Here is a 27,582-nt window from a genome sequence, read left to right on the forward strand (position 1 = left end):
CTCTGGCAGCGAGGTGCCGGGGATCCGCTCCTCTTATGCGCTCGCTGATTACCCGCAGGTGCGCCAAAACGCGCCTGTGGGAAGAGCGTGTGACAACGCCCATAGACTCGAGGACACCACCTAGGAGGAAATCAGAAGAATAGTCGCACCTGACGATCCTGACACCTTCACCATTACTCTATGTGCAAATCTTTGGTTACCTTGCCGATCTAAGTGTGGATTGGCTGCCCCAATAATACTCCATCCAAGAGCAGTTCTTTGAACGAACGGTTCATTTTCCCTACCCACAACAACTTCCAAGGGAGCCAAAGCAGAAGGACAGTCAAAACCAATGAGTAAACCTACTTCACAATCTTGTAAGGCAGGCATTTGGCTAGCCAGATGCTTAAGATGAGGCCACTGTAATGCTGTACTTTTACTTGGTATACAAGATGTATCAACAGGAATGAAGTCACGCGTGTATGCTTGCTGCAACTGTATACAATTATCAGAGAAAAAACTCCAAACTTGCAAGTCATACACATTTTGACTTGAAATGGGTGTATCAACAGAAACCATGGTACTAAGTTTTAACTGTACTGGTTTAGTTTCAACAATTAAGTTTTTCACAAGATCTTCTAAAATGAAAGATGAATCACTCTGAGTGTCAAGGAGTGCATAAGTAAGGATTTCCTTCCCAGGATCCTTCACAGAAGACAGAAAAACTGGAATAATACTTGATGTTGCAGAATTATTTCGGGTGAGTGCATGAGATAAAACACTGTGAGGTGTTTCTTCTGGGGAGATAGAACACTGTTGACCCACATCCTGAGATCTCACTCTTTCCTTGTGTAAACAAGTAGGATGATGTCGTCTACATTCCCCACAGACATGCCACGTTTTACAGTCTTTCAATAAATGGCCTTTCCTTAAACATCCAAAACAAAGATGGTTTTGATATATAAATGATCTTTTATCTTCCATTGATTTGATTGCAAATTTAGGACATTTAGCAACACTGTGTGAAATGTCTGCACAAACCAAACAAGGCAGTTTAGATTTCAAAACTCGAGTTTCTTGTTTTTTGAACTCAGTGCTGGTATTAAGAGCCTTTGCTTTCCTGGCAAGATCATTTGAAGTAGTTCTAGACTTTAACAAAAAGGGAGAAGCAATAGGATTGCATGCTATACGTGCTTCCTTTTGTATAAATCTAGAAAAACACTCAAAGGATGGATATTCTCCACACGCATCAAGTACTTCAACAGCAACTCTACTCCATTTACGTACAACCCAGTCTGGTAATTTCTTCAACATCTTATGATTTTCCACACAATCATTTAAAATAGACAGTCCCTTTACTTGAGGCATAGCCTCTTCACAGCTTTTCAAAAAGTCAGCAAAATCTCTAAGAGATAATGGGTCATTTGGTGCAATCTTTGGCCATGACATAAGTTTATCCCTGAACGCCTTCTGGATTATAAATGGGTTTCCATATCTCTCCTGTAGAACTGACCAAGCACCTTCATATGCGTCCTCAGAGCTTCTATAAAAGAAACCTTCTACAGCCTTTCGGGCTTCTCCAGAGAGATAACCTTTCAAATACAACATTTTTTCGCCAGCAGAGATGGATTTTGAATCAATTAAAGTTGTAAATGAGATCTTAAAGTCCACAAATTTCAAAGGGTCTCCTGAGAATATGGCAGGTTCTGGAACAGGAAGGCGACTTAAACTCAATGAGCTCGTTAAGGCCTCAGCCAAGTTTACTGCAGGAATCTCAGAGCAAGCTTGAGATCGTAGAATTGATGCAGCCCTTGCAGCTGACTTTCTTGGGTGCCTTACAGTTTGCTCTAATTTAATCTCAGGCTTAAAATCAGGATTTTCCCTTTCAACACCATCTTCAAGTCTGCTGTAAACATCAACCCGAGCTGCAGCCATTTTAACTTCCATATCTGTTTGCATTACCTTCAACTTGCTCTTTTCCTCATCCAGCTGCTGTAGCACTTCAGCTTCCTTCTGCTTCATTTCTGCCATAATCTGGGACTCATGACATTTCCATTCAAATTCAAGCTTACTGACTTTCACTTGTTGAGCTTCAATCTCCAACATAGATTCAACTTGAACCCTTTTAGCTGCAAGATCAGCTTCTGCAATGACACGCTCTTGAGACACTTTAGAGCTGGTAATTGATTAACCATATGTACATGAGGAACATTCAGTAGAAATTTCTCCAAAAACAGATTTATATTCATCTCTATTTAAAACCTCTCGCACCCGTTCCTTTTCAACTTCTTGATTAAATTTTTCTTCAACAATACCCCCTTCTAAACGCTTGCACACAAGATCAGAAATCTCATTTGTTAATATAGTACAGGCATCTAATTTCTGCACAATATCTGGAGTATTTAAAGAATTACGTTGAAGAAACTCATAATTCTGTTTCACTTTATCAAGACCGTTTTGAACCTACTGATTTATTTCATTCAGATTCTCCTGAGAGCAGAAAGCCTTTAATTTCTTCCTGGCTTCTCTGGCAATTTGTTTCCAGGATGCATAAGACTTAAGAAATGCTTTCATCTGTTTTGTAGACTCTACTTCTCTGTACTGCTCTCCCTTTTCAGTTAGCTTTCTTGTACGTGGACCTGAAACCAACTCTTGTCCATTGGGCTTTTCTTTAGTGCACACATCTTCAGAAGAAAACTCCTTTTCAAATAGAAGTGACATCTTAACTCTAAAACCTTACAGTGAAATTAAACCCACAAACTTAACATTTAGTTACAAAAGAAACACCATTCTAACCGTTTTTTTAAACATACTTTATAAGTAGTTCACCTTATAATTAAACCAACAATAGTCTCTAAAACTCATTTAATTTCATGCTTCTCAGGTGACAAGATTTCCAAGTTATTTCCGTGTCATTTGATCAGTCAGTCTCTCACCGCGTCCGGAGATTCAGATTCAGTTTCTAATACAAACGTGGATCCACCATGAAGACAGCTCCTCATTGTGGCGTTGATTCCGACGCTACGTCAAACCGCTACTGATGTCCGATACAAACGTCTCACCGTCAGTGGAAGACAACACACGGAAGCCTCGAGTTTTCACTATAGCAGCTCCCCAGTTCTTGAATTAATCAGCCAGTCTCGACGGGTGAATTTCTTCTTTTTATTTCCTTTATGCAGGTGATTCAGATCCAAGTGATAATCACAGTCTTTAATTATCACAATCACCGTGAAAACTAAAACATATACAAATATTAGAATACAAACATAAACATATAATACAAACAACAAAACAAAACGTTCCTCGCTGCTTTCACTGGGGACACTAAATGTAGATTCCTTCACGCCAAACAATTTGACCATTCAAGTCCTTCATTGACAGAATGATTGGATCAGCTTTATAAGGCCTTCATTAACTACGGCAGCCTGTGAGGTACATACAAACAAAACCCAAACATTACAAAGTGTAAATACCATCAAAACAGACAAACATCCATAAACAATCTGCAATAAATTTTAATATAAAAATTCACTTTAAATAATTTACAATAAATAGTTTACAAGATATAATTATTTGGACAATTTATTTTAAATAGTTCACTATCTGTTACACTCTGCATTAATCTCCATTAGTTGGTTTTTCCTCCTGATTGTTGGTTTTGTGTGAAACTTGGATGATTTGCTGCAGAAGCTGAGTTTGTATTGATGGAGCTGCTGGTGGAGCTGACAGAGTTTAAGAGCTGAAGTCAGCAGGTCTTTATTGAAGCAGCAGCATGTTGGCATTAATATTCATGAGACTCTTTAACTGGTTCTGTTGGACTGGTTAACCTGCATCCTGTTGGCTTCAGCTCACATCTTTTATTCTTTATTCAGGTTGAATCACTGCTGGTTGTCAGAGATCAGCTGTTCTTCTCTGGCCTCAGCTCTGACCTTTAACCCCTCACATCTGACTGAACTGGACCTGAGTGGAAACAACAACCTGAAAGATTCTGGAGTGAAGGATCTCTGTGGTTTCCTACAGAATCCAGAATGTAAACTACAACGTTTAGAGTAAGTCTCCATGTTTTAGTTTATTGTTGATGTTTGTGATGTGAAAGTTTTCTTGCCACTAACCTGCAGACGTCTGGCTGATATTCTACTGATCCACTCTGAGGGTCTTCATGGTCCAGACTGTTACTCCTCTCTGCTTTGGTCAAATTAAAGCTTCTGTGGTTTTAGAAATGAGGAAAACTGCTGATAGACGGGAAGATGGAATCAGTTAAAATACTGATGTCACTTTAATGTTTGAATCTCTTTAAAGTGGAGGAGCTCAGATAAGTCGGCCATATTTCCTGAATTGTGGGAGATCATTTATGGGCTGATATTTCCATGTGAAGCTGATCTTATCCACTGATCTTCTCTTCCTCAGCAAAGGTCTAAATATCAGCCACTGTCCTCTTTAGCAGTGACAGGTTTGCCTGACAGGCCGACCCTGGAGGTTGTGTCTGCATGTTTCTGGTCAACAGTAGTGATCCTGGTGTTGCCAGGCAGAATCAGCAGCTCAGGATTTTGAACATGTTGGAGCAGAAAACTGCAGCCAGTTCAGCTCCACTTTCAAACCTTCATCAAATCAGTTTTTCTCCATTTTCTCCAGATTGACTTTGTAACAGTTCAGTTTCTATTCTGTGAATAATTTGATAGAATTCATCTGAAAATCAAAGTTCATATCTTCTGCTGTAAGAAACATTTTCCTGAGTTTGTTCCTGGACTTGGAGCCAGAGATTCATTTAGTCTCTGAGTTGGACCGGCTGATCTGAGGTCAGAACCAGACGGCATTGGGACTGGAAATCCCCCTCATGTGGAGAAGGTCAAAGGTCATTCAGCCCAGTCTAGAAAAGAGAATTTCAGCTTCTAGAATGTGACAGGAACAAATCTATAATCAATGATTGATGCTTCAACAGTAAAATCCTCCAACTCATCATGACCCAGTAGCAGGTTCTGGTTCTGGTTCTGGTTGAGCTCCTAAAGTCACTTTGACATTAAATATTCTCCATGACTTCATGTCTTTCTGGCTGATGAATAATGAAATAGTTGAATTTCTCTGCATTAATCTCCATTAGTTGGTTTTTCCTCCTGATTGTTGGTTTTGTGTGAAACTTGGATGATTTGCTGCAGAAGCTGAGTTTGTATTGATGGAGCTGCTGGTGGAGCTGACAGAGTTTAAGAGCTGAAGTCAGCAGGTCTTTATTGAAGCAGCAGCATGTTGGCATTAATATTCATGAGACTCTTTAACTGGTTCTGTTGGACTGGTTAACCTGCATCCTGTTGGCTTCAGCTCACATCTTTTATTCTTTATTCAGGTTGTGGAACTGCAGTTTGTCAGAGATCAGCTGTTCTTCTCTGGCCTCAGCTCTGACCTTTAACCCCTCACATCTGACTGAACTGGACCTGAGCTACAACAACCTGAAGGGTTCAGATGTTCAGCAGCTGAAGCGTTTTGTAAAGGATGTTCAGTAAGTAAATGTTTGCAGTGATTCCAGCTGCTGTTAGTTTATTGAACTAAACCAGTTAGCATCAAGCAAAGATCCAGTGTTCCCAGTAAAGCTCTCTGAACAGAACTGAAGGTCCTGCTGCTCTTTCTACTGGATGTGCTGCGTCACTGACTGCTGCTGGAGAGAAGCTGGAAACTCACTGATCTGATCTCTGCATCTTTCTTCTCTCTGCAGGATCTGATGATTAACTTTCTAAAGAAGAGAATCTTCTCTGTTTCCTGATGATCCAGATGTTTTACTTCTTTTTCCTTTGATTTGTTTTCATCTGTAACCATAAAATATGAAATAAAGTTCAATCCAACAGTTTCTGGCTACATTTTGTTTCTGGATGTATTTATATTTTAGATGTTTTCTGCTCAGTGAGTCCATGATGGTTTCTTCAGTTAGAGGAAGAAGTTTTTCTTGATTTTAATGAAATATTTTATTTCATAATCTCTTGAGGTGAAATATAAAACATTCCTGGAGTCAAACAGCTTTACAAACAGCATTGTGATTTTTTCCTCCAGCTGATATGAATGATTCTCACATCATCTTGAATCTCATTACTGGTTCATGAAGGATTATTTTATGACCTTCAGCTTCATGATGAGTTCAGTTAAAATGATTTATTTATTCTAAAGATCCACCAATAATTCAGGTCTTCATCTCACTGATGAAATTAATCAAAAATCGTTCCAACTAAAGTTAACTATTAATTTACTGAATATAAATAATACATTATATTCACAGTAAAACTCAAAGAATAAAACAAAAACACTCAGTAAAACCACAGATCTTTATTGCCTTTAACTGTCACTTTCCTCTCTGTTCAGTTATTTCCTTCAAAACTGGACAAGTTAGATTTTATTCTTATGATTCTCGTCTTCAAGTGGAATATTTTTATCTGTAAAACTACAATATACAAATATTATAACACACCTGCTTTTATTTTTAAAAAGAAAAATTATGAATAAATCAAGATGAAGAAAGATAAATTTCTACGTTCAGTAAAAATTAATGAATTGTTTGCATTTATTGATAGAATCACAACAAACTTGTTAAAGGGATTCGTCTAAATCTGATGATATAAACTGTAATCTGGAGGTTGTTTCTTTATGTAGGAGCTTTTTAAGTTCTTGTTTTTGTTTTCTTTATAAATCTGAAAATCTACAAAGATTTCTTCAAGAACAAACCATCAAATCCTGTTACTTCCAAACAAATAAATTCATTTATTTTACTTCACTTTCCCTCATTTTTCAAGATATTCGAGAACAAAATGTTCCACAAACTCAATCTGTCAACATTTCAACTTCAACATGTAAATAAGTGAGCAGCAGCAGCATCAGGAGGAACTCGTGATAAAGTCCTAAAACATTTCAATCATTCACAATTTGTTCAACAACACAAAACAAAAATGACCAGATCCTGTGGATGTGATGGTGATGATCTGAAAACAGAATCAAACCTCCCAGTGGTTTCAGGAATCTTATTGTCTCAGTGTTCAGTCGTGTTAATGTGATTCAATCTGCTTGTTGCTCGTTTCTCTCCACTGTTTCTACAATCTTAGACCTTCGTCCATCCAGTGTCTGCTCTCCGATCAGAGCTGACTCCACATCCATCCATCACTCTGTGGTCTCTCAGGTCCAAAGAAAACTGGCCGCCTGTCCTGACTTATGACAGCTGCTTCATGTCGTACATCGGTACCTCGGACTCGGCCGCCGTGGCCTCGTCCTCGGCCGCCCGGGCTGCTCCTGGGCTGCTCTTACGGCCTTTAGGAGGAGGAACTGGAACGGCGGCCTCTGCAGCTCCCTCTGCTCCTTCCTGACCCTCAGCCACAGTTCTCTCTTTCTTCAGGTTCAGCTTCGCTGGGACGGTCTTGGTGAAGGTCTCCTTCAGCTTCTCACCTGATTGGCGGATCTTCTCGCCTTTTCGCCGTTCTGATTCGCCGAGTTTGTTGACTTTGGTGCCCAGGTTCTCTCGGGTCTTGCTCATGTTCTCCTTGGAGAAGGTGGCTCTGAAGCTCTCGATGCGTGTCATGCCTGTCTTCTTCATCCGGCCAGCTGACGAGGAGTCTGCTTCCTCCACAACCATGTACTCCTCGTCCGACTCTGGAGGGAACTCAAACTTGTCTGGTTCCACCTCAGGTCTTGCTGCAGCTCCACCGCTGGACTCTGCCGGCTCGTTACCTGGTGCGACAGCTTTAACTTCCTGGTCACCCTGGGAAACAGAAACAGATCAAATATCAGCTTCAAATGTTGCAGGACAACCTGTGCACTAACTGTTTTTCTCAGACAGTTTAATAATGATGTCAGGTTTAAATCTGTCGCTGGTTACAATGTGTCATCCAGACTTGGGGGGTCAGTGCTGCAGGTCTTGATCCTGCCTCCATAAATAAACTGCAGCACCTGTTGCTGCAGCTCAGCGCCGAACTGCAGGCAGCTAAACATATCAGGGAGCTGCAGCTTCCAGCTCCAAGCTGAACCACAGCGAGCAACTGTCACTAACTCAGGTTTCAGAGAAATGTTGAAGAATGAGCAGAACTCACTCGTTCATCACTCGTTCATCACTCGTTCATCATTCATTCATCACTCGTTCATCATTCATTCATCACTCGTTTATCACCATCAGAGGAAAAGCAATCTAACTGTAAACAGACTGAATGTTAGGAGTTAATATCACAATGACATTAATGATCCTAAACAAAAATCCCTATTTATAAAATAAATATGTACTTTAAAATAAATGATGCAGCCAAATGTGAGATGGACCAAAATAAACCTTCAAGGCCATAAATATTCAGATTAGCCAAAACAACCAACCTGACCCAAAGATGACCGTCAGAAAACCCACTGAGAGAACAGAACATCGGTTCTGTGATTCCAGCAACGTGAAGTTTCTTTGTAAGGAATAATAAAATCTGAAATGTCATAAAGCTGTAAACTGGAATCATGTTAATGGGAGAATCAGCATCTTTGATTTCATGCATCGCTGGAGCCACATGACACCTGATAGGCTGACATTTAGTCAGGATGCATGCTGCAGTAGATGAACACGTAGCATAAACTGCTAACAAGCTGACAGCAAAGTTAGGACATCTGGAGGATTGGATTGGATTCCTGTCAGATTACTGTCCAAAGAAAAGCAACAATAATTTTCATTATAAAAGAAGCTAAAATATTATAATATTTAGTCAAGAACAAATGAAACTTACACGTGTGGAAGAAAAGTGTTCACCGACTGAAATTAAACTTAAAGAGGGAAACTATTATTTAACTATTTGAATCTGTATCAACAAATTTTAATACAAACAAATACATAAAATGTTTCACTGATCAGTTCAACTAAAACCTGCCATCGGAGCAGGAAGCAGTTCAAAAAACTGATTGGTCAAAGATTAGAGCTCTATATTAGGAGATGGTTGAGGCTCCGACTCAGAATAACTCGTCTCAGCTGGTGCAGTCATTTATAAACAGCAGCTCAACACATGCTGCTCCGTCTGAACTCAAACTTTCAGACATTTATATTTGGCTGCCAACCTTCAGACCTGAGACATGATGTATGGATGCAGCCAAATTCTGAATATCAAATGTTTTTACTGCAGGTCTTAGTTTATATATGTGACTGGATTTGAACTCTTTTCCATGGGAAACGTTTGATAAAAGGAAAAATAAATAATTATAGAAAAGGTTTTGGAGCTATTGCTGAATATTGAGGAGGTAACAGTGTGAAGGAAACTAAAACTAAAAGTTAATCCTACATCCAAACCTCAAACTGTTATGTTTCTGTTTCATTTAGAGCTGCAGCTTGTTACCAATGAACAGTTTCAAAATGTAGCTGATTGATTTAAAGCAGAAAAAATGTTTCATTTCTCTGATAAACTCTTTAATAGAAGTTCAGATCTGAGCAGCAGGTTGACGTTTCTGCAGAACCAAAATAACTGAGTCACATTCATGTTGGCAGCTGCTGACTGTGAAGAACTAAGAAGTAAAATGAGGCCTGATGACGTTTAACTCAACATTCATATTTAAGAAACTCAGATTTAGATTAACAGCAAAGATAAATTTCCCCAAAACTTTTCTAAAACCCTGGAGAGAATCTGTAGAGATTTAATAAAATCCTGATGAAACAAACTTTAGTATTAATAAAATTATTATTATTATTAATTCTCTTCAGTTTTCACTGAGTGGAAAATTATTCTGTATTTACATCACTAATATGAATTATTCTCTTCTTAACATGATTAATAAAATGTTTTTCATGAATAAATCAGGTTTGACCTGCTGCTGTTTCTAGAAGCAGTTTTGATGGTTTGTGAAACAGTAACTGGACTGTTTGGTCCCGTCAGTCGATCCTGGAAAAATGTCGTCTAGTTTGGTAAGTTGGGTTTGTTGAAGTTGTAGCTGGATTTCTTCACCATGTTTTGGTGGAAATTCAGCCACGTCTCTGTTGACTGTTGACTGTTTTCCATGCAGCTGACATTAAACACATCACCAAATACAATCATTTCTATGCTAAACAGAATTTCAGAGGTTTTTTTCAGGATCTCTCCAAACATTTTAAAGTTAGTCCTCACCTGGTAAATGACCACCCTGAACTTGTTCTTGGCTAGAAGGTCTCCCTGCGTGGCCTCCACCTTCTTCACCCGGAGGTTCTGGTTCTCCACCCGAACCCGGACGTCCTTGATGTGGCAGCTGACCTTGCGGGTTTTCTCCAGCAGTCGGCTGACCGTGGAGCTGGTGTTTGCGTGATCGTTGGTGAGTTTGACGACGTCGGCCTGGATGGTTTTCACCGTGTTCTCCAGCTCCACCTGACGCTCCTCCATGCGCTGCTGGGTGGCCTGGACGTTGTCCATGAGGCCCGCCACGCGCTCCAACAGCGCCATGATGCCGCCGGCATCATCTCCGCCTCCAGGTGGCGAGACCGGTTTGTCCGTCATTCTTGCTGGCTAAGAGTTTGGTCAGTTGTCTGCTTGAATTCAAGGATCCGAATGAAAATGAAGAAGAGATGAAGGGAGGTAAAAACCTGCAGAATCTGTGAAAGTTAGTGGGGATGAAGAACCGAGAACCACAGCATGAGGGTTGAGGTAGAGGATCCAACAGAGGAGAGACAGCGAGAAGGCAGGACCAGCTCACCCTCTACTGGAGGTTGACCCTGATGGAGTTCAGATCAAGTTAAAGACTCCACCCTGTTGGAGCTGGGGGGGGGGGCTGAAGAAACCTGAGCCAAAGAAACACCAAGAGGATGAATGAGCTTCACTGACATTCAAGCAACACGTTTACAATACATCTAGATTTCAAAGAAACAAGACTCAAATATTGATCTTATGCTGAGTTTTTACTGGCATGAAGACTAAAATGTTGCAACATCCTGGAGAAACTGAGCATTCAAAGAAAGTAAAGCCAGTAGTTCAGACCTGTGATGGATAAAAATGTTTCTCTGTGTTTCACTGCTATAAATACAGCAGTGGTAAAGTGACTCCCTCTGCTTGTTTCAGACATCAGAGCATTAAAAGCTGTGGAAACCCCCAGCATGCCACCGCCTCCACCATCCATCTATCATCCAACAACTTTTCACTTCTTCTGTCATAATCCTCCCTCCAGGTTTAGACCTCCTTGTTGCCTCCACAGTTGGACAACTGAAAGGTCAGGATTCATTAAGGCTGCCATCTTGGTAGAAAGCAGGTACTTCAAATGGTCCAAATGGGGCGTGGCCTGCAGTGGGCGGAGCAAACAGTTCAGGAAACAGAACGAGTTCAAATATTTTACTGTTTATTTAACAAAAACTGAATTTACTACGTTACTACATGAATGAAAAACTAAATCCACATGAATGAAACTCTGAGCTCCTGTGAGCCTCTAGAGGCCAACAGTGGTACTGCACTCCACAACTATACATGTAATATTAAATCACCTGATCAATATTTTACATATTCTTCTATCAGAAGACAACAACTCTCACAGCTAACTGCTAAAAACTGTTTTTTATCACGTGTGTTTTCAGTTCCCTGTTCTTTAGCTGCTGCACTTTAACTATTAAGAATAAAGAATATTTATAATTTATTAAATGAGCATTTTTGTAAACCGATGCAGGTTTTTCACGGACACTTTGTAGAGACAAAACCAATTCAAACATTTACTGAAAGTTTGTAGAACTTTGTAGAGCAGCTGAGTGATAAAAACAGGAAAGAAGAAAAGAACAGCTGTTAGCAGGAAAACAAGAGGTGAGAAAAGAGGGAAGGAATCAAACCGTCGGGGATCCCCGCTGGTTAAACCTCCACCAGCTGCTGCCTATAATTATCCAGCCAACGTTTCTATATTTATCCCACCTTCATGACGGATTATTGGCACCGATTTTCTCTTCTGGTTCATTTCAGTTGTTTGTCGTTTTACAGGCCAGCAGATGATTGATTCAAAAGATTATTAAAATTATGATTGTCCAGATCCTCACATAACTAATCATTTGTTTCATAAAGCTACAATAATTTCACTAATTGTTTTATATTTGCTTTCAACAAAACAAATTATAATTATTTAACTCTATAAATATAAAATCTTCTTCAGGTTTAAAAATCAGAATCATTGTTTTCACCAAGAATTAACTTTGTTTAGGACATTTATGATTTATAATAATGTAAACAAATCAGTTCAACCAAAACCAAATGAAAAGAAAAACACATGAAGTCTGACGACGTTTTCTGATTAAACACTAAAAATCTTTCACTGCATTTTTAAATATTCTTATCTGAACATTTCTGATCTGTACTGATTTATTTACTCAACATTTTAACCTTTTCTGCTGCAGCAGAACCTTGTGAAGAACTTTTATTTTAGTGGATTTAAAAAAAGAATCACGTCTTAAAATGCAGAATCTGAGAAAGAACAGAAAATAGAAACCCAGAGGTTGAAACATCATAATTTAATTGTAGTTCAGCTACAGAACAGTCTAAACAACAAGTACCAACATCATGCAGGACCAACATCTACAGTAAAATCAGGCCCAGTTCCTGCAGGATCCACGTCCCAGAGACCTCTGACCTCCGGTCAGCGAACATGCAGGAACCAGCGGTCAGCTGGTCCATCTACTCTTCCTACCACAATAAAACACTTCGTACCATCGTTACAAATTATATATGAAAAACAAGCATTTTAAATTATCCTCGGCACAAAAACATCCACATCCATTTCTGGAATGGCGTCATCTGAAAGTTAAGCATCAATAAAAATAAAAATAATAATAACAACCTGTACATGTTAGCTTGTACCTCATTAATTCTCAAGCAGTAGAAAAAACAGCATTTTGGTTTTCAGGTGCATCTCATAACAAATACAGAATAAAAACAAAGTTAAATGTTACATTTTCAGTTTGTGACCCTGTGAGACGCAGCCAAACAGAAAACAAACAGCAGAGGGCGCCATTGGCCCCGATCACCCTGGAGTCCAGGTACACAGCGCCCCCTGCAGGGTGAAGGCAATAAAACACCTCAGGAACAGCTGGGCTGATAAAAAGTGATTTACAGAATTAAACTAACAAATCTGTAATTTTAGACAACAAATAAAAATCTGAGCTTTTATTTTGAATTGAAAGAAAAAAAATAAATATGGAACAAAAACATGATTTTACTTTGCAGAGAAACAATAATAATGTCAGTAATAATAATGTCAATAAACAAAATGGGAACAAAATCTTTAGAAGATTAATCTGATGCTGATTGTTTCTGTTCCTGAGTCCAGCAGGTTCTGACGGGTTACCAGAATATTCAGAACATTTTCATCGGTTCCCCAGAGGAAACGGATAAACAGGAAACCCAAACGCAGCGACTCGCTCAGAGGAAACGAAGCTTCAGGTGTTTCTGCAACAATGAAACTGTTTTAACTCCAGATGATCATATTCTGAGATTATCAAATTCAGTGTGGAGATCTGAACAAAGTTTAAATGTCATCATACTTTAAATAAAAGTTGTTGTTTTTTATTTGACGTGAGGAGAGACACACAGATCAGGAAGTCAGATATCACTGGATTATTAATCTGAGTGGCTCTAAATTATAATTAGCAGGAAAAACACAGAAAAATGTTTTTTTCTAATATTTTAAATTACAACCAGTTTGAATTTTTCCATCAGTAATTTTTGCTTCAATTAGATTTTTTTGTTTAGCAGTAATGAATTAACATTATGGAAGCACAATTTAAAGTATGAACTTCTAATTCTCTAATTTTCAGTTGGATTTCAAAGATCAAAATCATTTAAAATAACATTCAGATTTATGAGTTTGGATATTAAAAACATGAATGTCAGTCAAAGAAACTAAAATCTGTCAGTTTGAACATGAATCATCCAATCAGGTGAAGGATGAATTTTCTATTTTAAAAATGAAACCAAAATGATGTTGTCATAGTAATAAAATCAGATGTTGGAGTTTTACATATCCGACCTGAAAACTGCAGCTGCAGAAAAACAAAGAGTGAAAATGTTGAATCATCCAGAATATTTCAGATTTTATCCCACATGAAGCGAGACTCTTAAAACCAAAGCAAACAGGAAGACAGTCAGGCTGCGTCCCACAGCGTGAAAACAAAAACAGGCTGCGTGAGGCCAGCCTGATGGTGGCGCTGCAGCAACAATACAATCAGATAAATAAAGTTCTGCTTCCTGTTGGATCCACAGAGTTCAGAAAGCAGCTGGACAGACAAACAGATCCGCACAAAAACATCAAGGAAGTCGGACAAATAAGGCCCCTCTAAGAAATCAGAAATAAAATACTTTAAAAAAGGGGGAAATAATAAAAGAGGCACCAGGAAGTCGATATAAAACTGCAGTCTGTCTGTGATACGAAAACCGGACTGGATTTATAAAAACATGAGGAGGGAAAACGGACGGCGGCTACATCATCCGAGAAGACGTTCCTGACGGGAAGTGGCCCAGATGCTGCTTCTGTCTGCGGCCGCGTTTCGACTTGTTGCACCGCCTGCAGGACAGGAGAGGAAGTGCATGACAGGAAGCAGACGCAAATTATGAATAAAGTGCAGCCAAAATAAAAGTTACTTCACAAATAGATAAAAAAACCAGAAGAATTTAAAGGTCATAAAAATTTTACTTCTGGATGATCCAGAGCAACATTTTCATTTTTAATATCTTTTAAACACAAAACATTTAGTAAATTACATCCTTTATCTACATCAGCTGCTCTGTTCAGTGGAAAATGTCTTCGCTGCCCCCTGCTGGCCGACACCTGCTACTGCACCCACAGGTTGCTAATCTTTTTTATTCACTCTAACTGGATCTGTAAAGGTTTGTACTGAATGTGCAGCAGGTGTGCGTACCTGGTGAAGCACATCACCACGGCAACGATGACGGCGATCTGGACGGCTCCGATGATGGCGGCGATGAGAACGTAGTGCAGCTTCTGGCCGCTGGGCACCACATACAGGATGTTAAAGTCCAGCAGCTGGTCGCACCGGGGGCCGCCGTACGCAGCGTCACACCTGGCACACACACACACACACACACACACACACACACACACACACACACACACACACTGGTTACCATGGTTACATGTCCTGAAACAGCCTCTAAAAAACAATCATTTAGACGAAGTAAAGAAACAGAACAACTGAATGTATGAAATTAGTTGGAAGGAGAATCGGACCAGGTGGAGGTTCTGGACCAGATGGTGGTTCTGGACCAGATGGGGTTCTGGACCAGATGGAGGTTCTGGACCAGGTGGAGGTTCTGGACCAGTTGGGGGTTCTGGACCAGGTGGAGGTTCTGGACCAGATGGAGGTTCTGGACCAGGTGGAGGTTCTGGACCAGGTGGGGTTCTGGACCAGGTGGGGGTTCTGGACCAGGTGGAGGTTCTGGACTAGGTGGAGGTTCTGGACCAGATGGAGGTTCTGGACCAGATGGGGTTCTGGACCAGGTGGGGGTTCTGGACCAGGTGGGGTTCTGGACCAGGTGGGGGTTCTGGACTAGGTGGAGGTTCTGGACCAGATGGGGGTTCTGGACCAGGTGGAGGTTCTGGACCAGGTGGAGGTTCTGGACCAGATGGAGGTTCTGGACCAGATGGAGGTTCTGGACCAGGGGGGGTTCTGGACCAGATGGAGGTTCTGGACCAGATGGGGTTCTGGACCAGATGGGGGTTCTGGACGGGTTCAGGATTCTCACCTGCAGGTGGGCAGGTTGTGTCTCATCTCACAGTGGCCGTGCTGGCAGGTCTGAGCGTCGTCTTCAGCGCAGGGCAGAGCGCCGTCCAGGAAGCCGTTCCCCTCCTCGGGTTTGGACGCCGCTGCATAAAAACAGAGAAGAAGAAAGTTCTGATTTCTGATTGGCTGCCGCAGCAAACAGAGGAGCAGCAGCAGCTTACAGTAGATGTCTGGTTTCCCCTTCGATCCGTCGTCTTTCCTGCTTTTATCTAAGAAACAAAATACAAAATTATTCTGGTTTTACTCCAAATAAAATCAATTAGATAAAAACTGCAGGAAGATCATAAAAGAAGAAAATAAATCAGGTTTATTGTTAGATATCTGAAGGACTGTTGTTGATTCTTAAACAGGTTCAATCTCACAGATTTAAGTTTTTTCTGTGACACACATCAGTATTTTATTTTGACATCATGACCTTCTTCCTGTCCGTTTCCTGTTTTATTGACGTTTCCGTTGATTTGCTGCCTGATTGTCCAGGTTGATCTGTGTTCAGGTTTTCTGCTCCTCTGACTTTAATAAAACCTCAGAGCTTCTCTTCCCTCAGGACAAACATGTAACTGAGTTTTTCTTAACGTGATGCGATGGAGACGCAGCAGAGCTGCTGCAGGACGAAGAGGGTCTGCAGGAATGTCGTGCTGATGATGATGATGATGATGATGATGAAGATGATGATGAAGAAGTGAAATCTCTAAACTCTCTGAGGAGTGAAAAGTTCATGAACTCTTTATCAGAACTTTGATGAACCTAAAGATCTTCATGAGGTAAAAAATGCTGCAGATTCTGATGAATGTTCAGAAAATTAAAGACAGAAAATCAGAACATTTATTAGAATTAAATCAAACTTTCATGTTTCTGACATATAAATGATTATATTTATATAATATAATATATATGAAGACTGCTGTAGGAGACATATTGAGTCTCTGTGGTTCCTACCTGCTGTTAGCTTAGCTTAAATAAAGTTAGCATGGAGAAAACATCAAATATCAGAACTTCAGTTTATCAGGTTTAGATTAAACACAAACTGCAGCTTAAACAATCTAATAAATATATAAATTATGTTTATTTTGTTTATTAATTATGTTTATTTTGGTCCTGAAATGAAAACTTTTTGACTTTTATCATTTCTTGGACACTTTTTACTTTAGTAAAACTATGTAGAAGTATTTCTGTTTGTTTCTGTTTGTTATCATTTTTTTGTGATTTTTTTTTCATGATAAAGGTGGTAAAAGCAGATCCATCCAGACCCAGTTCTGCCCCAGTGTTCCCAGTTTGAGTTTCCTGAACTCTTGCAGTGACGAAGAGGAGGAGTTCAGATGAAGAGCAGTCCAGCTGGTCAGTAATCTGCACTAATCTGGTTTAAAGAAACAGGTTTGAGATTAAACTGATTCTGAATCAGCAGAAAATCTGATCAGTTTTCAGATTCAGATCATTTCAGATAAATTAACTAAAACACGTTTCCACCTTTTCTTCTCCCATCATCTTCCTCCCTCGTGTTTTGGAGACGGTTACCTTGGCAACGGCCGACATGCTTGATGTCGATCTTGAGCTGTTTGAGGCAGGACGCCTCGCGGACGTGGCACGGCGTGTCGTAGGTCAGACCGTCGCTGCCGCACACGGGGTTGTCGTTGTGGCCGTTGCACACGATGTTACACATGCAGCTGAGAAAACGAGAGAAACCGTTTCAACGAGTCCAAGATGGCGGCGGAGCGAACGCAGCTCAGAGGAAACTCACAGCAGGTCCTCAGAGTCTTCGTCACATTCGGCTCCAAACTTGCAGTTTTTACATTTGGAGGCTTTTTTCCCTCGACCAGAACCTTCATCGTCTGAAAACACAGAAAACCTCATCAGTTCATCTGCAGACAAACAGGCAGGAGATGAACAAATGATTTACCTCCATCTGCAGAACCAGAACCTCCATCTGACAAACAGAGAAAAGAGCTGATGTTATTCATCCATTCATCATCATCCATTCATCATTAATCCATTCATCATTCATTCATCATCATCATCCATTCATCATCCATTCATCATCATCCATTCATCATTAATCCATTCATCATTTATTCATCATCATCATCCATTCATCATCCATTCATCATCATCCATTCATCATTAATCCATTCATCATTCATTCATCATCATCATCCATTCATCATCCATTCATCATCATCCATTCATCATTAATCCATTCATCATTTATTCATCATCATCATCCATTCATCATCCATTCATCATCATCCATTCATCATTAATCCATTCATCATTTATTCATCATCATCATCCATTCATCATTAATCCATTCATCATCATCCATTCATCATTAATCCATTCATCATTCATCATCATCATCATCCATTCATCATTAATCCATTCATCATTCATCATCATCATCCATTCATCATTAATCCATTCATCATTCATCATTCATCATCACCATCATCCATTCATCATTCATCCATTCATCATTCATCCATTCATCATCATCCATTCATCATCATCATCATCATCCATCCATGTTTTACATTTCGATATAAAATTTCTTGACTTTTTATTCGTCTTCAGTTCAAAGAAAGAAAAAAGTTTTTTGTCAGCAGAATAAAAACAATCAGATGATTTTATTTTACTTTGTTTTGGTCTCAGAATTTGTCCAAATTTAAATGTTTGTACTTTTATTTCATGACAATCAGAATCTGTGTGTTTAAATAATCGAGTCGTTTCCCCGACTGGACAGAAGGAGAGAAACTGACAGTCGGTCATCAGGGTTTATGAATAATTTAGGAAGAATGTAATTTCAGGCAAAACCTTCCAGTTGAAGTGCTGAATGTGAGAGGATGAGTGTTACCATGGTAACAGGCTCCCTCCGACACAATGCTGATGGCTCGCTGCTTCTTGCAGGCGGCTCTGCGGAGGAAACACTCGTTCTGGTACGTGTCTCCGTTGGAGCCGCAGACAGGAACGTATTTCTTGTTGCACTGAAACAGGAAACAAGAAGATTTGAGATCTGAAGGAAAACGTCACCAGGTTGGTTGTTGCAGCAGCGCTGAGGGTCGAATCCTTCACTGCCAGCAGGGGGCGCTCTCTGTGCTGCCCCCTGCTGGGACTTACGTGGAACTGACAGACACATTTGATGTCGGCTCCGTTCTCGCGGCAGGTTCCTCCGAAGCGACACGTTCCGGCGTCGCACACGCGCAGATCGCTCTTCTTGTCCGACAAATCTGGAAAACACGAATCAAAAATGATTTTTTAACAAAGACAATAAACATTGTATTTCCTAAAATCAGTAACTTAGCATTACTTTATTTGTAGCTAAAATCCATCTGACCTCATCATGTGGAAGCTGTGCTGCCCCCTGCTGGACATTATGAAGGTTTAAACAATTTAAATGCAGTAAAAGTCAAAGTAAGTTTGTTTCTGTTGTTTGTGAAGTTTCTCATTTTCTTCAGTTTCTCTGATTATCAGGTTCTGGTTGTCATCTGGTTGTCTGACCTCATGGTGGCGCTGCAGCTGAAACAATCCTCCCTCCACCAGCTGCTAACACAGAAACACTCAACTGTCCAGGCTTGTAATTTCCTGATGGCAGCTGATTGGCTGCTGGCATTCAGGCCGGCAGCCAATCAGAGGCTGTAATTACAGGAGCCGTGACCTCAACTTGTCCTGTAATTAGTAAATACCAGGGAGTGCTGAGCCGGGCACATCCACCTGCTACCTCATCCCACACACACACACACACACACACACACACACACACACACACACACACACACACACACACACACACACACACACACACACACACACACACACACACACACACACACACGCACACACACACACACACACACACGCACACACACACACACACACACACACCAGCTGTGTTTTCAGGAATCTGACTGAACTCACTGCAGATGATTCCTCAAACTGTTTCATTGCTGATAAATCCTCCTCACATCTTCATCTTCATCTTCATCTGGGGAGTTTCAAACTCGTCCCTGAAGCCACAACTTCTGCAACGCTGCACTGTTGCTATAGCAACCGCTGCCTCAGCAGATTGTTTACAGACTGTTACGGTTCTGCAGAGACGCGGCGGAGAGAGAGAGAAGCTTCGGTGTTTCAGAAACTGGATCAGATCGTCTCTTATCTCTTTACAGCTTTTAAATGAATATTAAAAACTTCATGGAATGAAAATCAGGGCTGAGGAAAAGCTGGATGTAGATCCAGCCTTTAACTAGGCCACTCTAAGCCGTCTCATTCTGCTCCAGTCTCAGGTTCATCCTGGATTTCTCTCCTTCTTCCATCAACCCTGAAATAGTTTCTGAATGTAGAAAAATTCACAGTTCAGTTTATAAAGCTGAGCCTTTCACTGCAGCTCCTCCAGAGTCACCATGGCCCTCTGGGCTGCTGCTGGTCAGCAGGTTCATCCTCTCTTCTGCTCAAAGCTGTTTGTTGTTTCAGGTTCTACCTTTTCTCTCCTCCTTCCTGCCTGAGCTGTGCTGGATTTGTGTGCTTTATGCAAAGCTAACAGCAGAAAACATGTCTGCTCTGATCCAACCTCCTGAATCTTTAATGAAGAGTTTTGTGGATTCAGCTGGAGAGGAGAGGCAGCCTGGTTGGTTAGCATCGTCGTCTCCATGGCGACGACCCGGCAGAGTTTCATCAACCTTCAGGCTGCAGCTTGTTGGGTTTATTCAGAACCAACAAGCTGGTTGGTTCTGGTTCTGGTTCTGGTTCCTCCTCATCAGGTGGAAGATTCCCATCAGAACCAGCAGCAGCCAGAGATCCAGAGCTGGTTTGATGATCCTGACCAGTACAAACTAAAAAGGTTTATTTTTTTAAATTAAAAGAATTAATTTAATAATGTGTTTATTTGGAACTTTTAATCTATTTTTAATGTATAAAAAGTTTAAGTGGTTAAATGAAAAATGTGCAGAAGTTTCTGATTTTTATCTGATTAATCATCAGAATAATAAATAGTTTGAGTCACGATTCAAAACTTCTTCACATCCTAATTCTGCCGGTTTGACCTCCAACATTCATAATAATAATAATAATAATAATAATAATAATAATAATAATAATAATAAGGAAACATGTTCAGGTTAGAAAAACTGAACAAATAATTTTATAGATAATTAATACATTTCTGCTTCTCTAGAACACAGAAGTTGCTCCTGATGTTATTTTGATTGTTTGAAGGTCAATAAAATTGTTTTAATTTTCTCATCTAAAAATTATTAATTAGTTTTTTTCATAAGTATCATTATTCTCAGATAATTAAAGCTTCACCAAAATCCTGTTTGTCATTCTGAAGTAAACAAGTTCAAATCTGAGGCCGAGTGGAGCATCTCTCCAGGAGAACATCTGTTCCAGATGTTCCAGCCTTCATCACTGGACTCGGTTCGTTTCCACATTTAGATCAGAGAAAATTCATCAAAGTTCATCTGCAGAATCATAAAACTGGAAAACAACTAAAAAACTCAAAAGGTTTTATTGTTTTATTGTTTCTCAGAGCAGCTGCAGGTTCTGCTGATCCGTCTGAGTGAAACCAGAACCAAGAACTGAGGTCCACTCCTCCAGAACACCAACAGGTCCGGTATCTCTCCAATCAGAACCAACAGTTTGAACTGAAAGGTCCAGAAAAGTTTCTCAGATAAAAACCTTTAAAAGTCAGAAACAGAAATTTATTTCATATTTTAGTTTAATATTCAGTCAAACTGTAAAAAATGTTACGTTGGTTCAGAGTTTATACAAATTTTATAAACTTCCAGGAAAAAGTTTCTGTAAAAATCATTGAAGTGACTTTTATTTTCCTGACGTTAAAAATCGTCTCCATTTGAAATCTGATGCAGACGAACTTTTTAAAACCGTTTCTGTTCTCATCCAGTAAAACCTTCAGGTTCTGTTTGAACCCGGGTTCAGATCCAGATGCCCAGGTTGAAGTTCTGATCTGATCTGGACAATCTGGACCTGGATCCACAGGAAACCAGATCCGTCTGAAAACTGCAGCATCAAAACTGAACGACTGAAACAAAAACTAAAACGGCTTCAGGTTCAGTTTTTATCTGATTCTCACTAAAACATCAATAAACTGAACTAAATATTACAGATAAAATTATTGATCTGAATAGAAATTAACATTTAGATCAAATAAGGAAGAAAACTCAACAACTAAAAATTTTTCCATTTTATACATTTTCATAATTATCCAGAAAAATTATAGAATTTAAAACTCATTTTTAAATTATAAGATGTTAAATTTAATAAAATGTGGGTTTAGATCTTCTGGGTCCTTTTGGGCCACCGTACATTTAGGCTGAACATCCAACTGGACTCGGTACTGTTGGGTCTGAGGAACTGGACCAGAACCAGAACCAGAAATGTTTTTATCATAAACGGGTCAGAAAAAAAATGTTTCACAACTTAAAAAGTTTGGAAAAGAAAATGATTGATTGATTGATTGATTGATTGATTGATTGATTGATTGATTGATTGATTGATTGATTGTAGATATTTTTTAAAAACTCTTCTCTGATTTGCTGGATTTTTACTGCAGTTTTTCTAAAACATTTGAAATAAAAAGCAGAAATAAACTGAAACTCGATGCTAAATGCTGCTAACGTTTATAAAGCAGCCAATCCAGGAGCAGATTTATTTTCCTTGGATCTGATTGGCTGAACCACAAAGATCAAAGAGAATGAAAATACAGATGTTTGTTTCCACTGAGTCATAATTCATATTAAAGTTTATTTCTTATAACAACTTTTACTTTTTTCTTTGTTCCTTTGAGCTCCTGATGTCCACAAACAGCAGGTGGACCGCAGCCGTTATTCATCTATTCATCCATTCATCCATTCATCCATTCATTCATTCATCCTTCACTTTTTACTCCAGACAGAAATGTTTCACATTTCTTCTTTAAATGAGTAAAAATTCTCAAAAGTGGAAATCTTCAGCCTGCAGAACGACGTCGAGCTCCTGAGGTTCTGACCAGATGAAAACAGAAATCAACGGAAACGAGGAACTGGACCAGAACCGGAGCCTGGAGGCGACCAGCAGAGGTCCAGACCAAACGGACCTCTGGGCTCCAGCAGTCAGTGACTCTCTAATAACTGGATTTCATCCCGTTGTCAGTAAATCTGCAGGTTTCAGAGGTCTGAGGCTGCAGCTGACCGACCCGGTGTGACTCTGAGGTTCTGTTTGAGGTCAGCTGCCGTAAATCTGAGCTGCGGTTTGATGAATCTGTCAGAAACGCCCAGTTCCTCCCAGCCTGTAATTAAACCCAGAATAGACCCGGCCTGAACTGAGGAGTGGTCACACACACACACACACACACACACACACACACACACACACACACACACACACTCACACACACACACACACACACACACACACACACACACACACACACACACACACACACACACACACACACACACACACACACACATCTGTCGTCTCTTTAACCTGCTGCTGTCGTCATGAACCTCCTGTTATCCTTGAGATGCTTCTGGTTTATCATCCTGCTCGGTCGTCATGACAACAGGGGGATGACAACACCTCAATCACGTGATCAGAGGGTAGAAACAATAAGGCTGCAGCCAGTGACCTCTGACCTGCAGCTTCAGGTGTGTGTGTGTGTTTTGGGGCTCACCTGGACACTCCGCGGCCTTCCCGGGGCCGCAGTCCGCGCTGCCGCCGCCTCCGCTGCGGGGAAACGAGCTCCGGGCTGCGGGGAGACCCAGCAGAACCAGCAGGCAGCAGAACCAGGAGACCCGGCGCAGAGGAGCCATGATGGACGGACAGAGAGGAGCGGAGGGGGCGGGGGGGAATGGAGAGATGCAGCTGAATGAAGGTTTGAGGGGAAAATGGGTGAAATGAAGGAATCCGGGTTTTTCTGGTTCCTTCTTCTTCTAAACTGATCCGGAATGAGAGAGAAAGAGATCAGCCACAAAATAAAATCCTTAAATCCTCTTTGTGTCCATGCGTCCTCCTGAAATTCCTCTGGGCTTCCAGGAGAAACACTTCCAGAAGAAATAGGCTGGAAAAGCCGAGCAGAAAGCCGGGAGGAGGTTTACAGCGCAGCCAGGGATAACAAAGCAGCAGAGGGCCTGGGGGGCTGCACACACCGACCCCCACACCTCACAGCCCGGACACAGCCTCCATCCCCCAGCCCCCGCTGCCAAGCGCTCAAACCGGCGGGGAGAAGAACCGACCGCGGGGCGCCGCGGAACGACCGATCCAGGTGGAGCTCCGGAGGGGCCGCAGCTGCAGCATCCAGGCCGAGCAGGAGCGTCTGAGCGCCGGGGAGGCTGGGCGGAAAGGCTCGGTGGGTCGGAGTCGGACCGGTACTTTTCTTTCTTTTCTCTCCGTGCTCCTGTTCTTTCTCCCCCGGATCACATCAACAAAGGCCCGGACCATGTGACCTGCAGGAGACCACTCCCACACAGAGACGATCCCACAGCCCCGCTCAGAACCAGCGCATCCCATAATAATCCCAACAAATTGGGGTTAATTAGTGACGTTTTAATCCCGCAGGTGGGGGCGGGTTTTCTTCCTGTAGGTCAAAGAGGTAAAACCTCCTGCTGACCAAGTCTGGAACCAAAACGGACTTAATTAAAATCCAAATTAATTCAGTTTGTAAAACTAGAAGCTGGATTTCCAAATAACAAGTAGAAACTTGTTTATGGTGAAACTGGTTGTTGCCCCCAATCAGTGCTCCCCTGGGCAGTGAGCCAGACTGACCATAAGAAAAGGACTTCATAATTTTTCATAAAGTTGCTGTTAGAAACAAAAAAGCATCAAAATGCAGAACAAGACGAAGTCAGAACTGAATCTAGAACTGAATCTAGAACTGAATCTGATTCTCTGAAAGGTTCTGGTGAAACCAGCAGATGGCGCCGCAGTGCAACAATCTATTACCTTCTATCTACAGTAAAGAAATTCAGGAATAACAACATGAAGAGGAAAAAAATAAAAACTGAAATGAAAACAATCACTGCGACACACTGGCGACCTGTCCAGGGTGACCCCATGACCCCGCCTCTCGCCCGGGACGTAGCTGGAGAGGAACCAGCAACCCTCCTGACCCCATTAGGGAAGAAGGGTGTAAGAAAATGGATGGATGGATGAAAACAATCATATTTTAATTAAAATCAAAATTAAAACATTTTACAGAAAACTGGAAGGAGAAACTTAAATCAGAAATCTGGTTTGATCACAACATCCCACAACAGACCTGACAGGGTAAAACAGCCCTGGACTTTGACTAGGCCGGCTGATGAGGAATGTGTGATTCATTCATTCATTCATTCATTCATTCATTCATTCATTCATTCATTCATTCATTCATTCATTCATTCATTGAAAGAGTTTAAATTCAACCTGCAGAGGATTAAAAACTGTTTCTATGTAACCTGACCGATCAGAACATTTATCAATATAACAGTTTGTTTCTGTTTGTGGGTTTTTTATTTTTTACAGTAAAATCAGAAACTGCAGCATAAAATTATTAGGAAGAAATAAAACAACTAAACAAAAAATGTATAAAAACAAGAAACCAGGAGGTGAATGATAAACCTGAGAAAAAAAGTTTTTCTGTTTGATGTGATGAACAGCTGGAGGTCCTGAAACTTTATAAATATTTATTATGGAAATAAACCTTCAACTTTTCAACACCTGGATTAAAACAGACGGATCCGTTTCCTTCTCTGGTTTTCACTCCACCCATAATCTGGATTATCTGGATATTTAACCAGAAGGTTTTCTGACCTTCCTGTGAATTTAATTTAATTTCATTTCATTTCATTTAACTCCATTAATCTCCTGAAGCAGAACTTTTCTCTCCTTCTGGACCCGTTCTGGTCCAACAGAACCACAAAACAAGCTGCCAACATCAGAAACATCATTTATGTTCACAGTGAAATTAAAAAAGTCAGAATGAAATAATAAAAATCACTCTGTAGTTAATAATTTAACATTTAAAACAACATTTTAGATTCACTGATTTTAAAACTTTAACGTCTCATAAGAACCTCCAGAGGATCCAAAGTAACTTGATGTTCTGTTGAGACCCGGAAATGTTTAGTGTCTGAATGTTCAGGAAATTATTTTGATCAATAAATTCAGTTTTAAACAACGGAAGAGAAAAACAGTAAAACTGTTTCACTTTATTTTATCTGTGAAGGTTTTTGGTTCGACTTCATTAAAAACACAAGAATCAAAAATAAAAAATTAAATTACAACAGAACCGTTTAACAGAACCGTTTAACAGAACCGTTTAACAGAACCGTTTAACAGAACCGTTTAACAGAACCGTTTAACAGAACCGTTCTGTTAAATCAAATATTTATTACATCATTTTTATTTTATAAGAGTTTTTATTGGCTGAGGAACAGAATGAAGAGCAGCTGAGTCCAAATCTGGAGAATAAAACCAGAAACAGAAACAGAACCGACCAGAACATGAAGAACTGGAACCAGAAACCAAACCGAGTCAGAACCACTCAGAGGTTCTGATCAGAGGTTCTGCTGGGATTCCTCCTCTGGAGGTCCGATGGGATCAAACCGGATCCTCATCCAGCCTGAGAGCGTTCCCACTGATCAACTGATTATTGATCGAACTCAGATTAATCAGATTAATCAGATTAATCAGATTAATCCTCCAGATCATTAGATATAAAACTTTATTTACATATTTAACTTGTTTCTGAAGGTTTTTTCTTTCCTCAGGTTAAATAATTAACGTACGTTAACAGATTCATTTTTACAGTTTTTATTTCTTTGAACATTTTCAGATTTTTTCTCTTTTCCACCTCAAAGTTTCATCCATCCATCATTTTACCTCCTTCTTCCTCCAACCGTCTGGAGCTGCTGCTGCTTTTCTGCAGAGTTTTGGACGAGAGGCGGAGTCACCTGGAGAGGTCAGCTGGAGAGGTCAGCTGGAGAGGTCAGCTGGAGAGGTCACCTGGAGAGGTCACCTGGAGAGGTCAGCTGGAGAGGTCAGCTGGAGAGGTCAGCTGGAGAGGTCAGCTGGAGAGGTCACCTGGAGAGGTCACCTGGAGAGGTCAGCAAAGTCAACATTTTATTCTATAGAGCAACACAAGTAGATGTTTCCTGTGAGGAATAAAATCGTCTCTCAGTTTTTCCTCCAGAATCGTTTCATCATCAATTTCCCAGTTTCTCCTCTGAGCCTGTAAAGTGTTTCTGTCTTTAGTTTTACTGCCACCTCATCTCAGCTGTAAACATAATAAACAGTCCGATCGGATCAGGAACTGAAGTCGGGTCCAGAACTGAGCAGAACCTGAGAACTTCATGATTTCACAAGTTGAGTTTCATCCAGACGCCGACGAGTCGCTGCAGCAGAAACACGGATTCTGAGGAAGACAGTGATGAAACAACCAGGAGTGTGTGTGTGTGTGTGTGTGTGTGTGTGTGTGTGTGTGTGTGTGTGTGTGTGAGTGGGTGTGTGTGTGTGTGTGTGTAGGTGTGTGTTACTAAGAGCACAGTTTTCCCAGAAACAAACCCAAAGGTGAAAGGTCAAAGAACCTGATGATCCAGATGTTTTCACTGTTTTTCTTCTCTGCAACGTTTTCAGTTTTTCTAAAGTTTTCTGGTTTTTCTGTTGTTTCTCACTGACTTTCCCTCCAGCTCTTCCTTCATTCATAGAAATAAAAAGCTGCCATAAACCAGATTCTGTCTGTTCAGTCTCTGACCAGGTCCAGAGGTTTCTGCCCAGCAACCGGCTGTCAGCTGCTGTTAGAGACAAACGACCAACAAAAATCCATTAGAGGTTTTTTTTTGCTGCATCCAGATGTTTTATTGGCATGAAGTGAAAGTTTAGAAAAACATGAACAACAAGCAGAAAGTGGATATTAATTATGAATGCAGCAT

The 27,582-nt window shown here is 40.5% G+C and overlaps 3 protein-coding genes across 40 annotated transcripts in view; 1 reads left to right on the plus strand and 2 right to left on the minus strand.

Annotated features, from left to right (window-relative positions):
* The window catches only part of LOC122824368 (NACHT, LRR and PYD domains-containing protein 14-like), a 155,583-nt gene extending 149,758 nt beyond the window's left edge, over window positions 1-5,825 (plus strand). For 33 of the 37 annotated variants that reach the window (XM_044104896.1, XM_044104897.1, XM_044104907.1 and 30 more), the window contains 3 exons: window positions 3,852-4,028; window positions 5,318-5,470; window positions 5,684-5,825. In XM_044104896.1, coding sequence (XP_043960831.1) covers window positions 3,852-4,028; window positions 5,318-5,470; window positions 5,684-5,690 — 337 coding nt within the window. In that variant the 3' untranslated portion in view covers window positions 5,691-5,825. The remainder of the gene's footprint in view (window positions 1-3,851; window positions 4,029-5,317; window positions 5,471-5,683) is intronic. The other 4 variants (XM_044104921.1, XM_044104939.1, XM_044104924.1 and 1 more) reach the window with 2 other exon arrangements.
* A 440-nt stretch (window positions 5,826-6,265) lies between these two features.
* Window positions 6,266-10,641, minus strand: cavin4b (caveolae associated protein 4b). Its single transcript, XM_044105167.1, has 2 exons — window positions 10,062-10,641; window positions 6,266-7,705 (listed from the first exon to the last, which is right to left on the minus strand). Exons 1-2 carry the CDS (start codon window positions 10,422-10,424, stop codon window positions 7,160-7,162), a joined length of 909 nt encoding a protein of 302 aa, XP_043961102.1. The 5' UTR covers window positions 10,425-10,641; the 3' UTR covers window positions 6,266-7,159.
* Window positions 10,642-12,388: 1,747 nt separating this feature from the next.
* LOC122824446 (tomoregulin-1-like) lies at window positions 12,389-24,218 on the minus strand. 2 transcript variants are annotated; one of them, XM_044105155.1, is made up of 10 exons: window positions 23,346-24,212; window positions 18,797-18,906; window positions 18,534-18,663; window positions 17,583-17,609; window positions 17,424-17,514; window positions 17,201-17,349; window positions 15,850-15,897; window positions 15,651-15,771; window positions 14,807-14,968; window positions 12,389-14,451 (listed from the first exon to the last, which is right to left on the minus strand). In XM_044105155.1, the coding sequence occupies exons 1-10, from the start codon at window positions 23,482-23,484 to the stop codon at window positions 14,367-14,369; spliced, it is 1,062 nt and encodes a 353-aa protein (XP_043961090.1). In that variant the 5' UTR covers window positions 23,485-24,212; the 3' UTR covers window positions 12,389-14,366. The 2 variants fall into 2 exon arrangements, with proteins under 2 accessions (XP_043961090.1, XP_043961091.1); XM_044105156.1 differs by lacking the exon at window positions 15,850-15,897 and having other exon boundaries at window positions 23,346-24,218.
* Window positions 24,219-27,582: the final 3,364 nt, after the last annotated feature.

This window comes from Gambusia affinis, linkage group LG21, assembly GCF_019740435.1.
Source record: "Gambusia affinis linkage group LG21, SWU_Gaff_1.0, whole genome shotgun sequence".
Taxonomy (NCBI): domain Eukaryota; kingdom Metazoa; phylum Chordata; class Actinopteri; order Cyprinodontiformes; family Poeciliidae; genus Gambusia; species Gambusia affinis.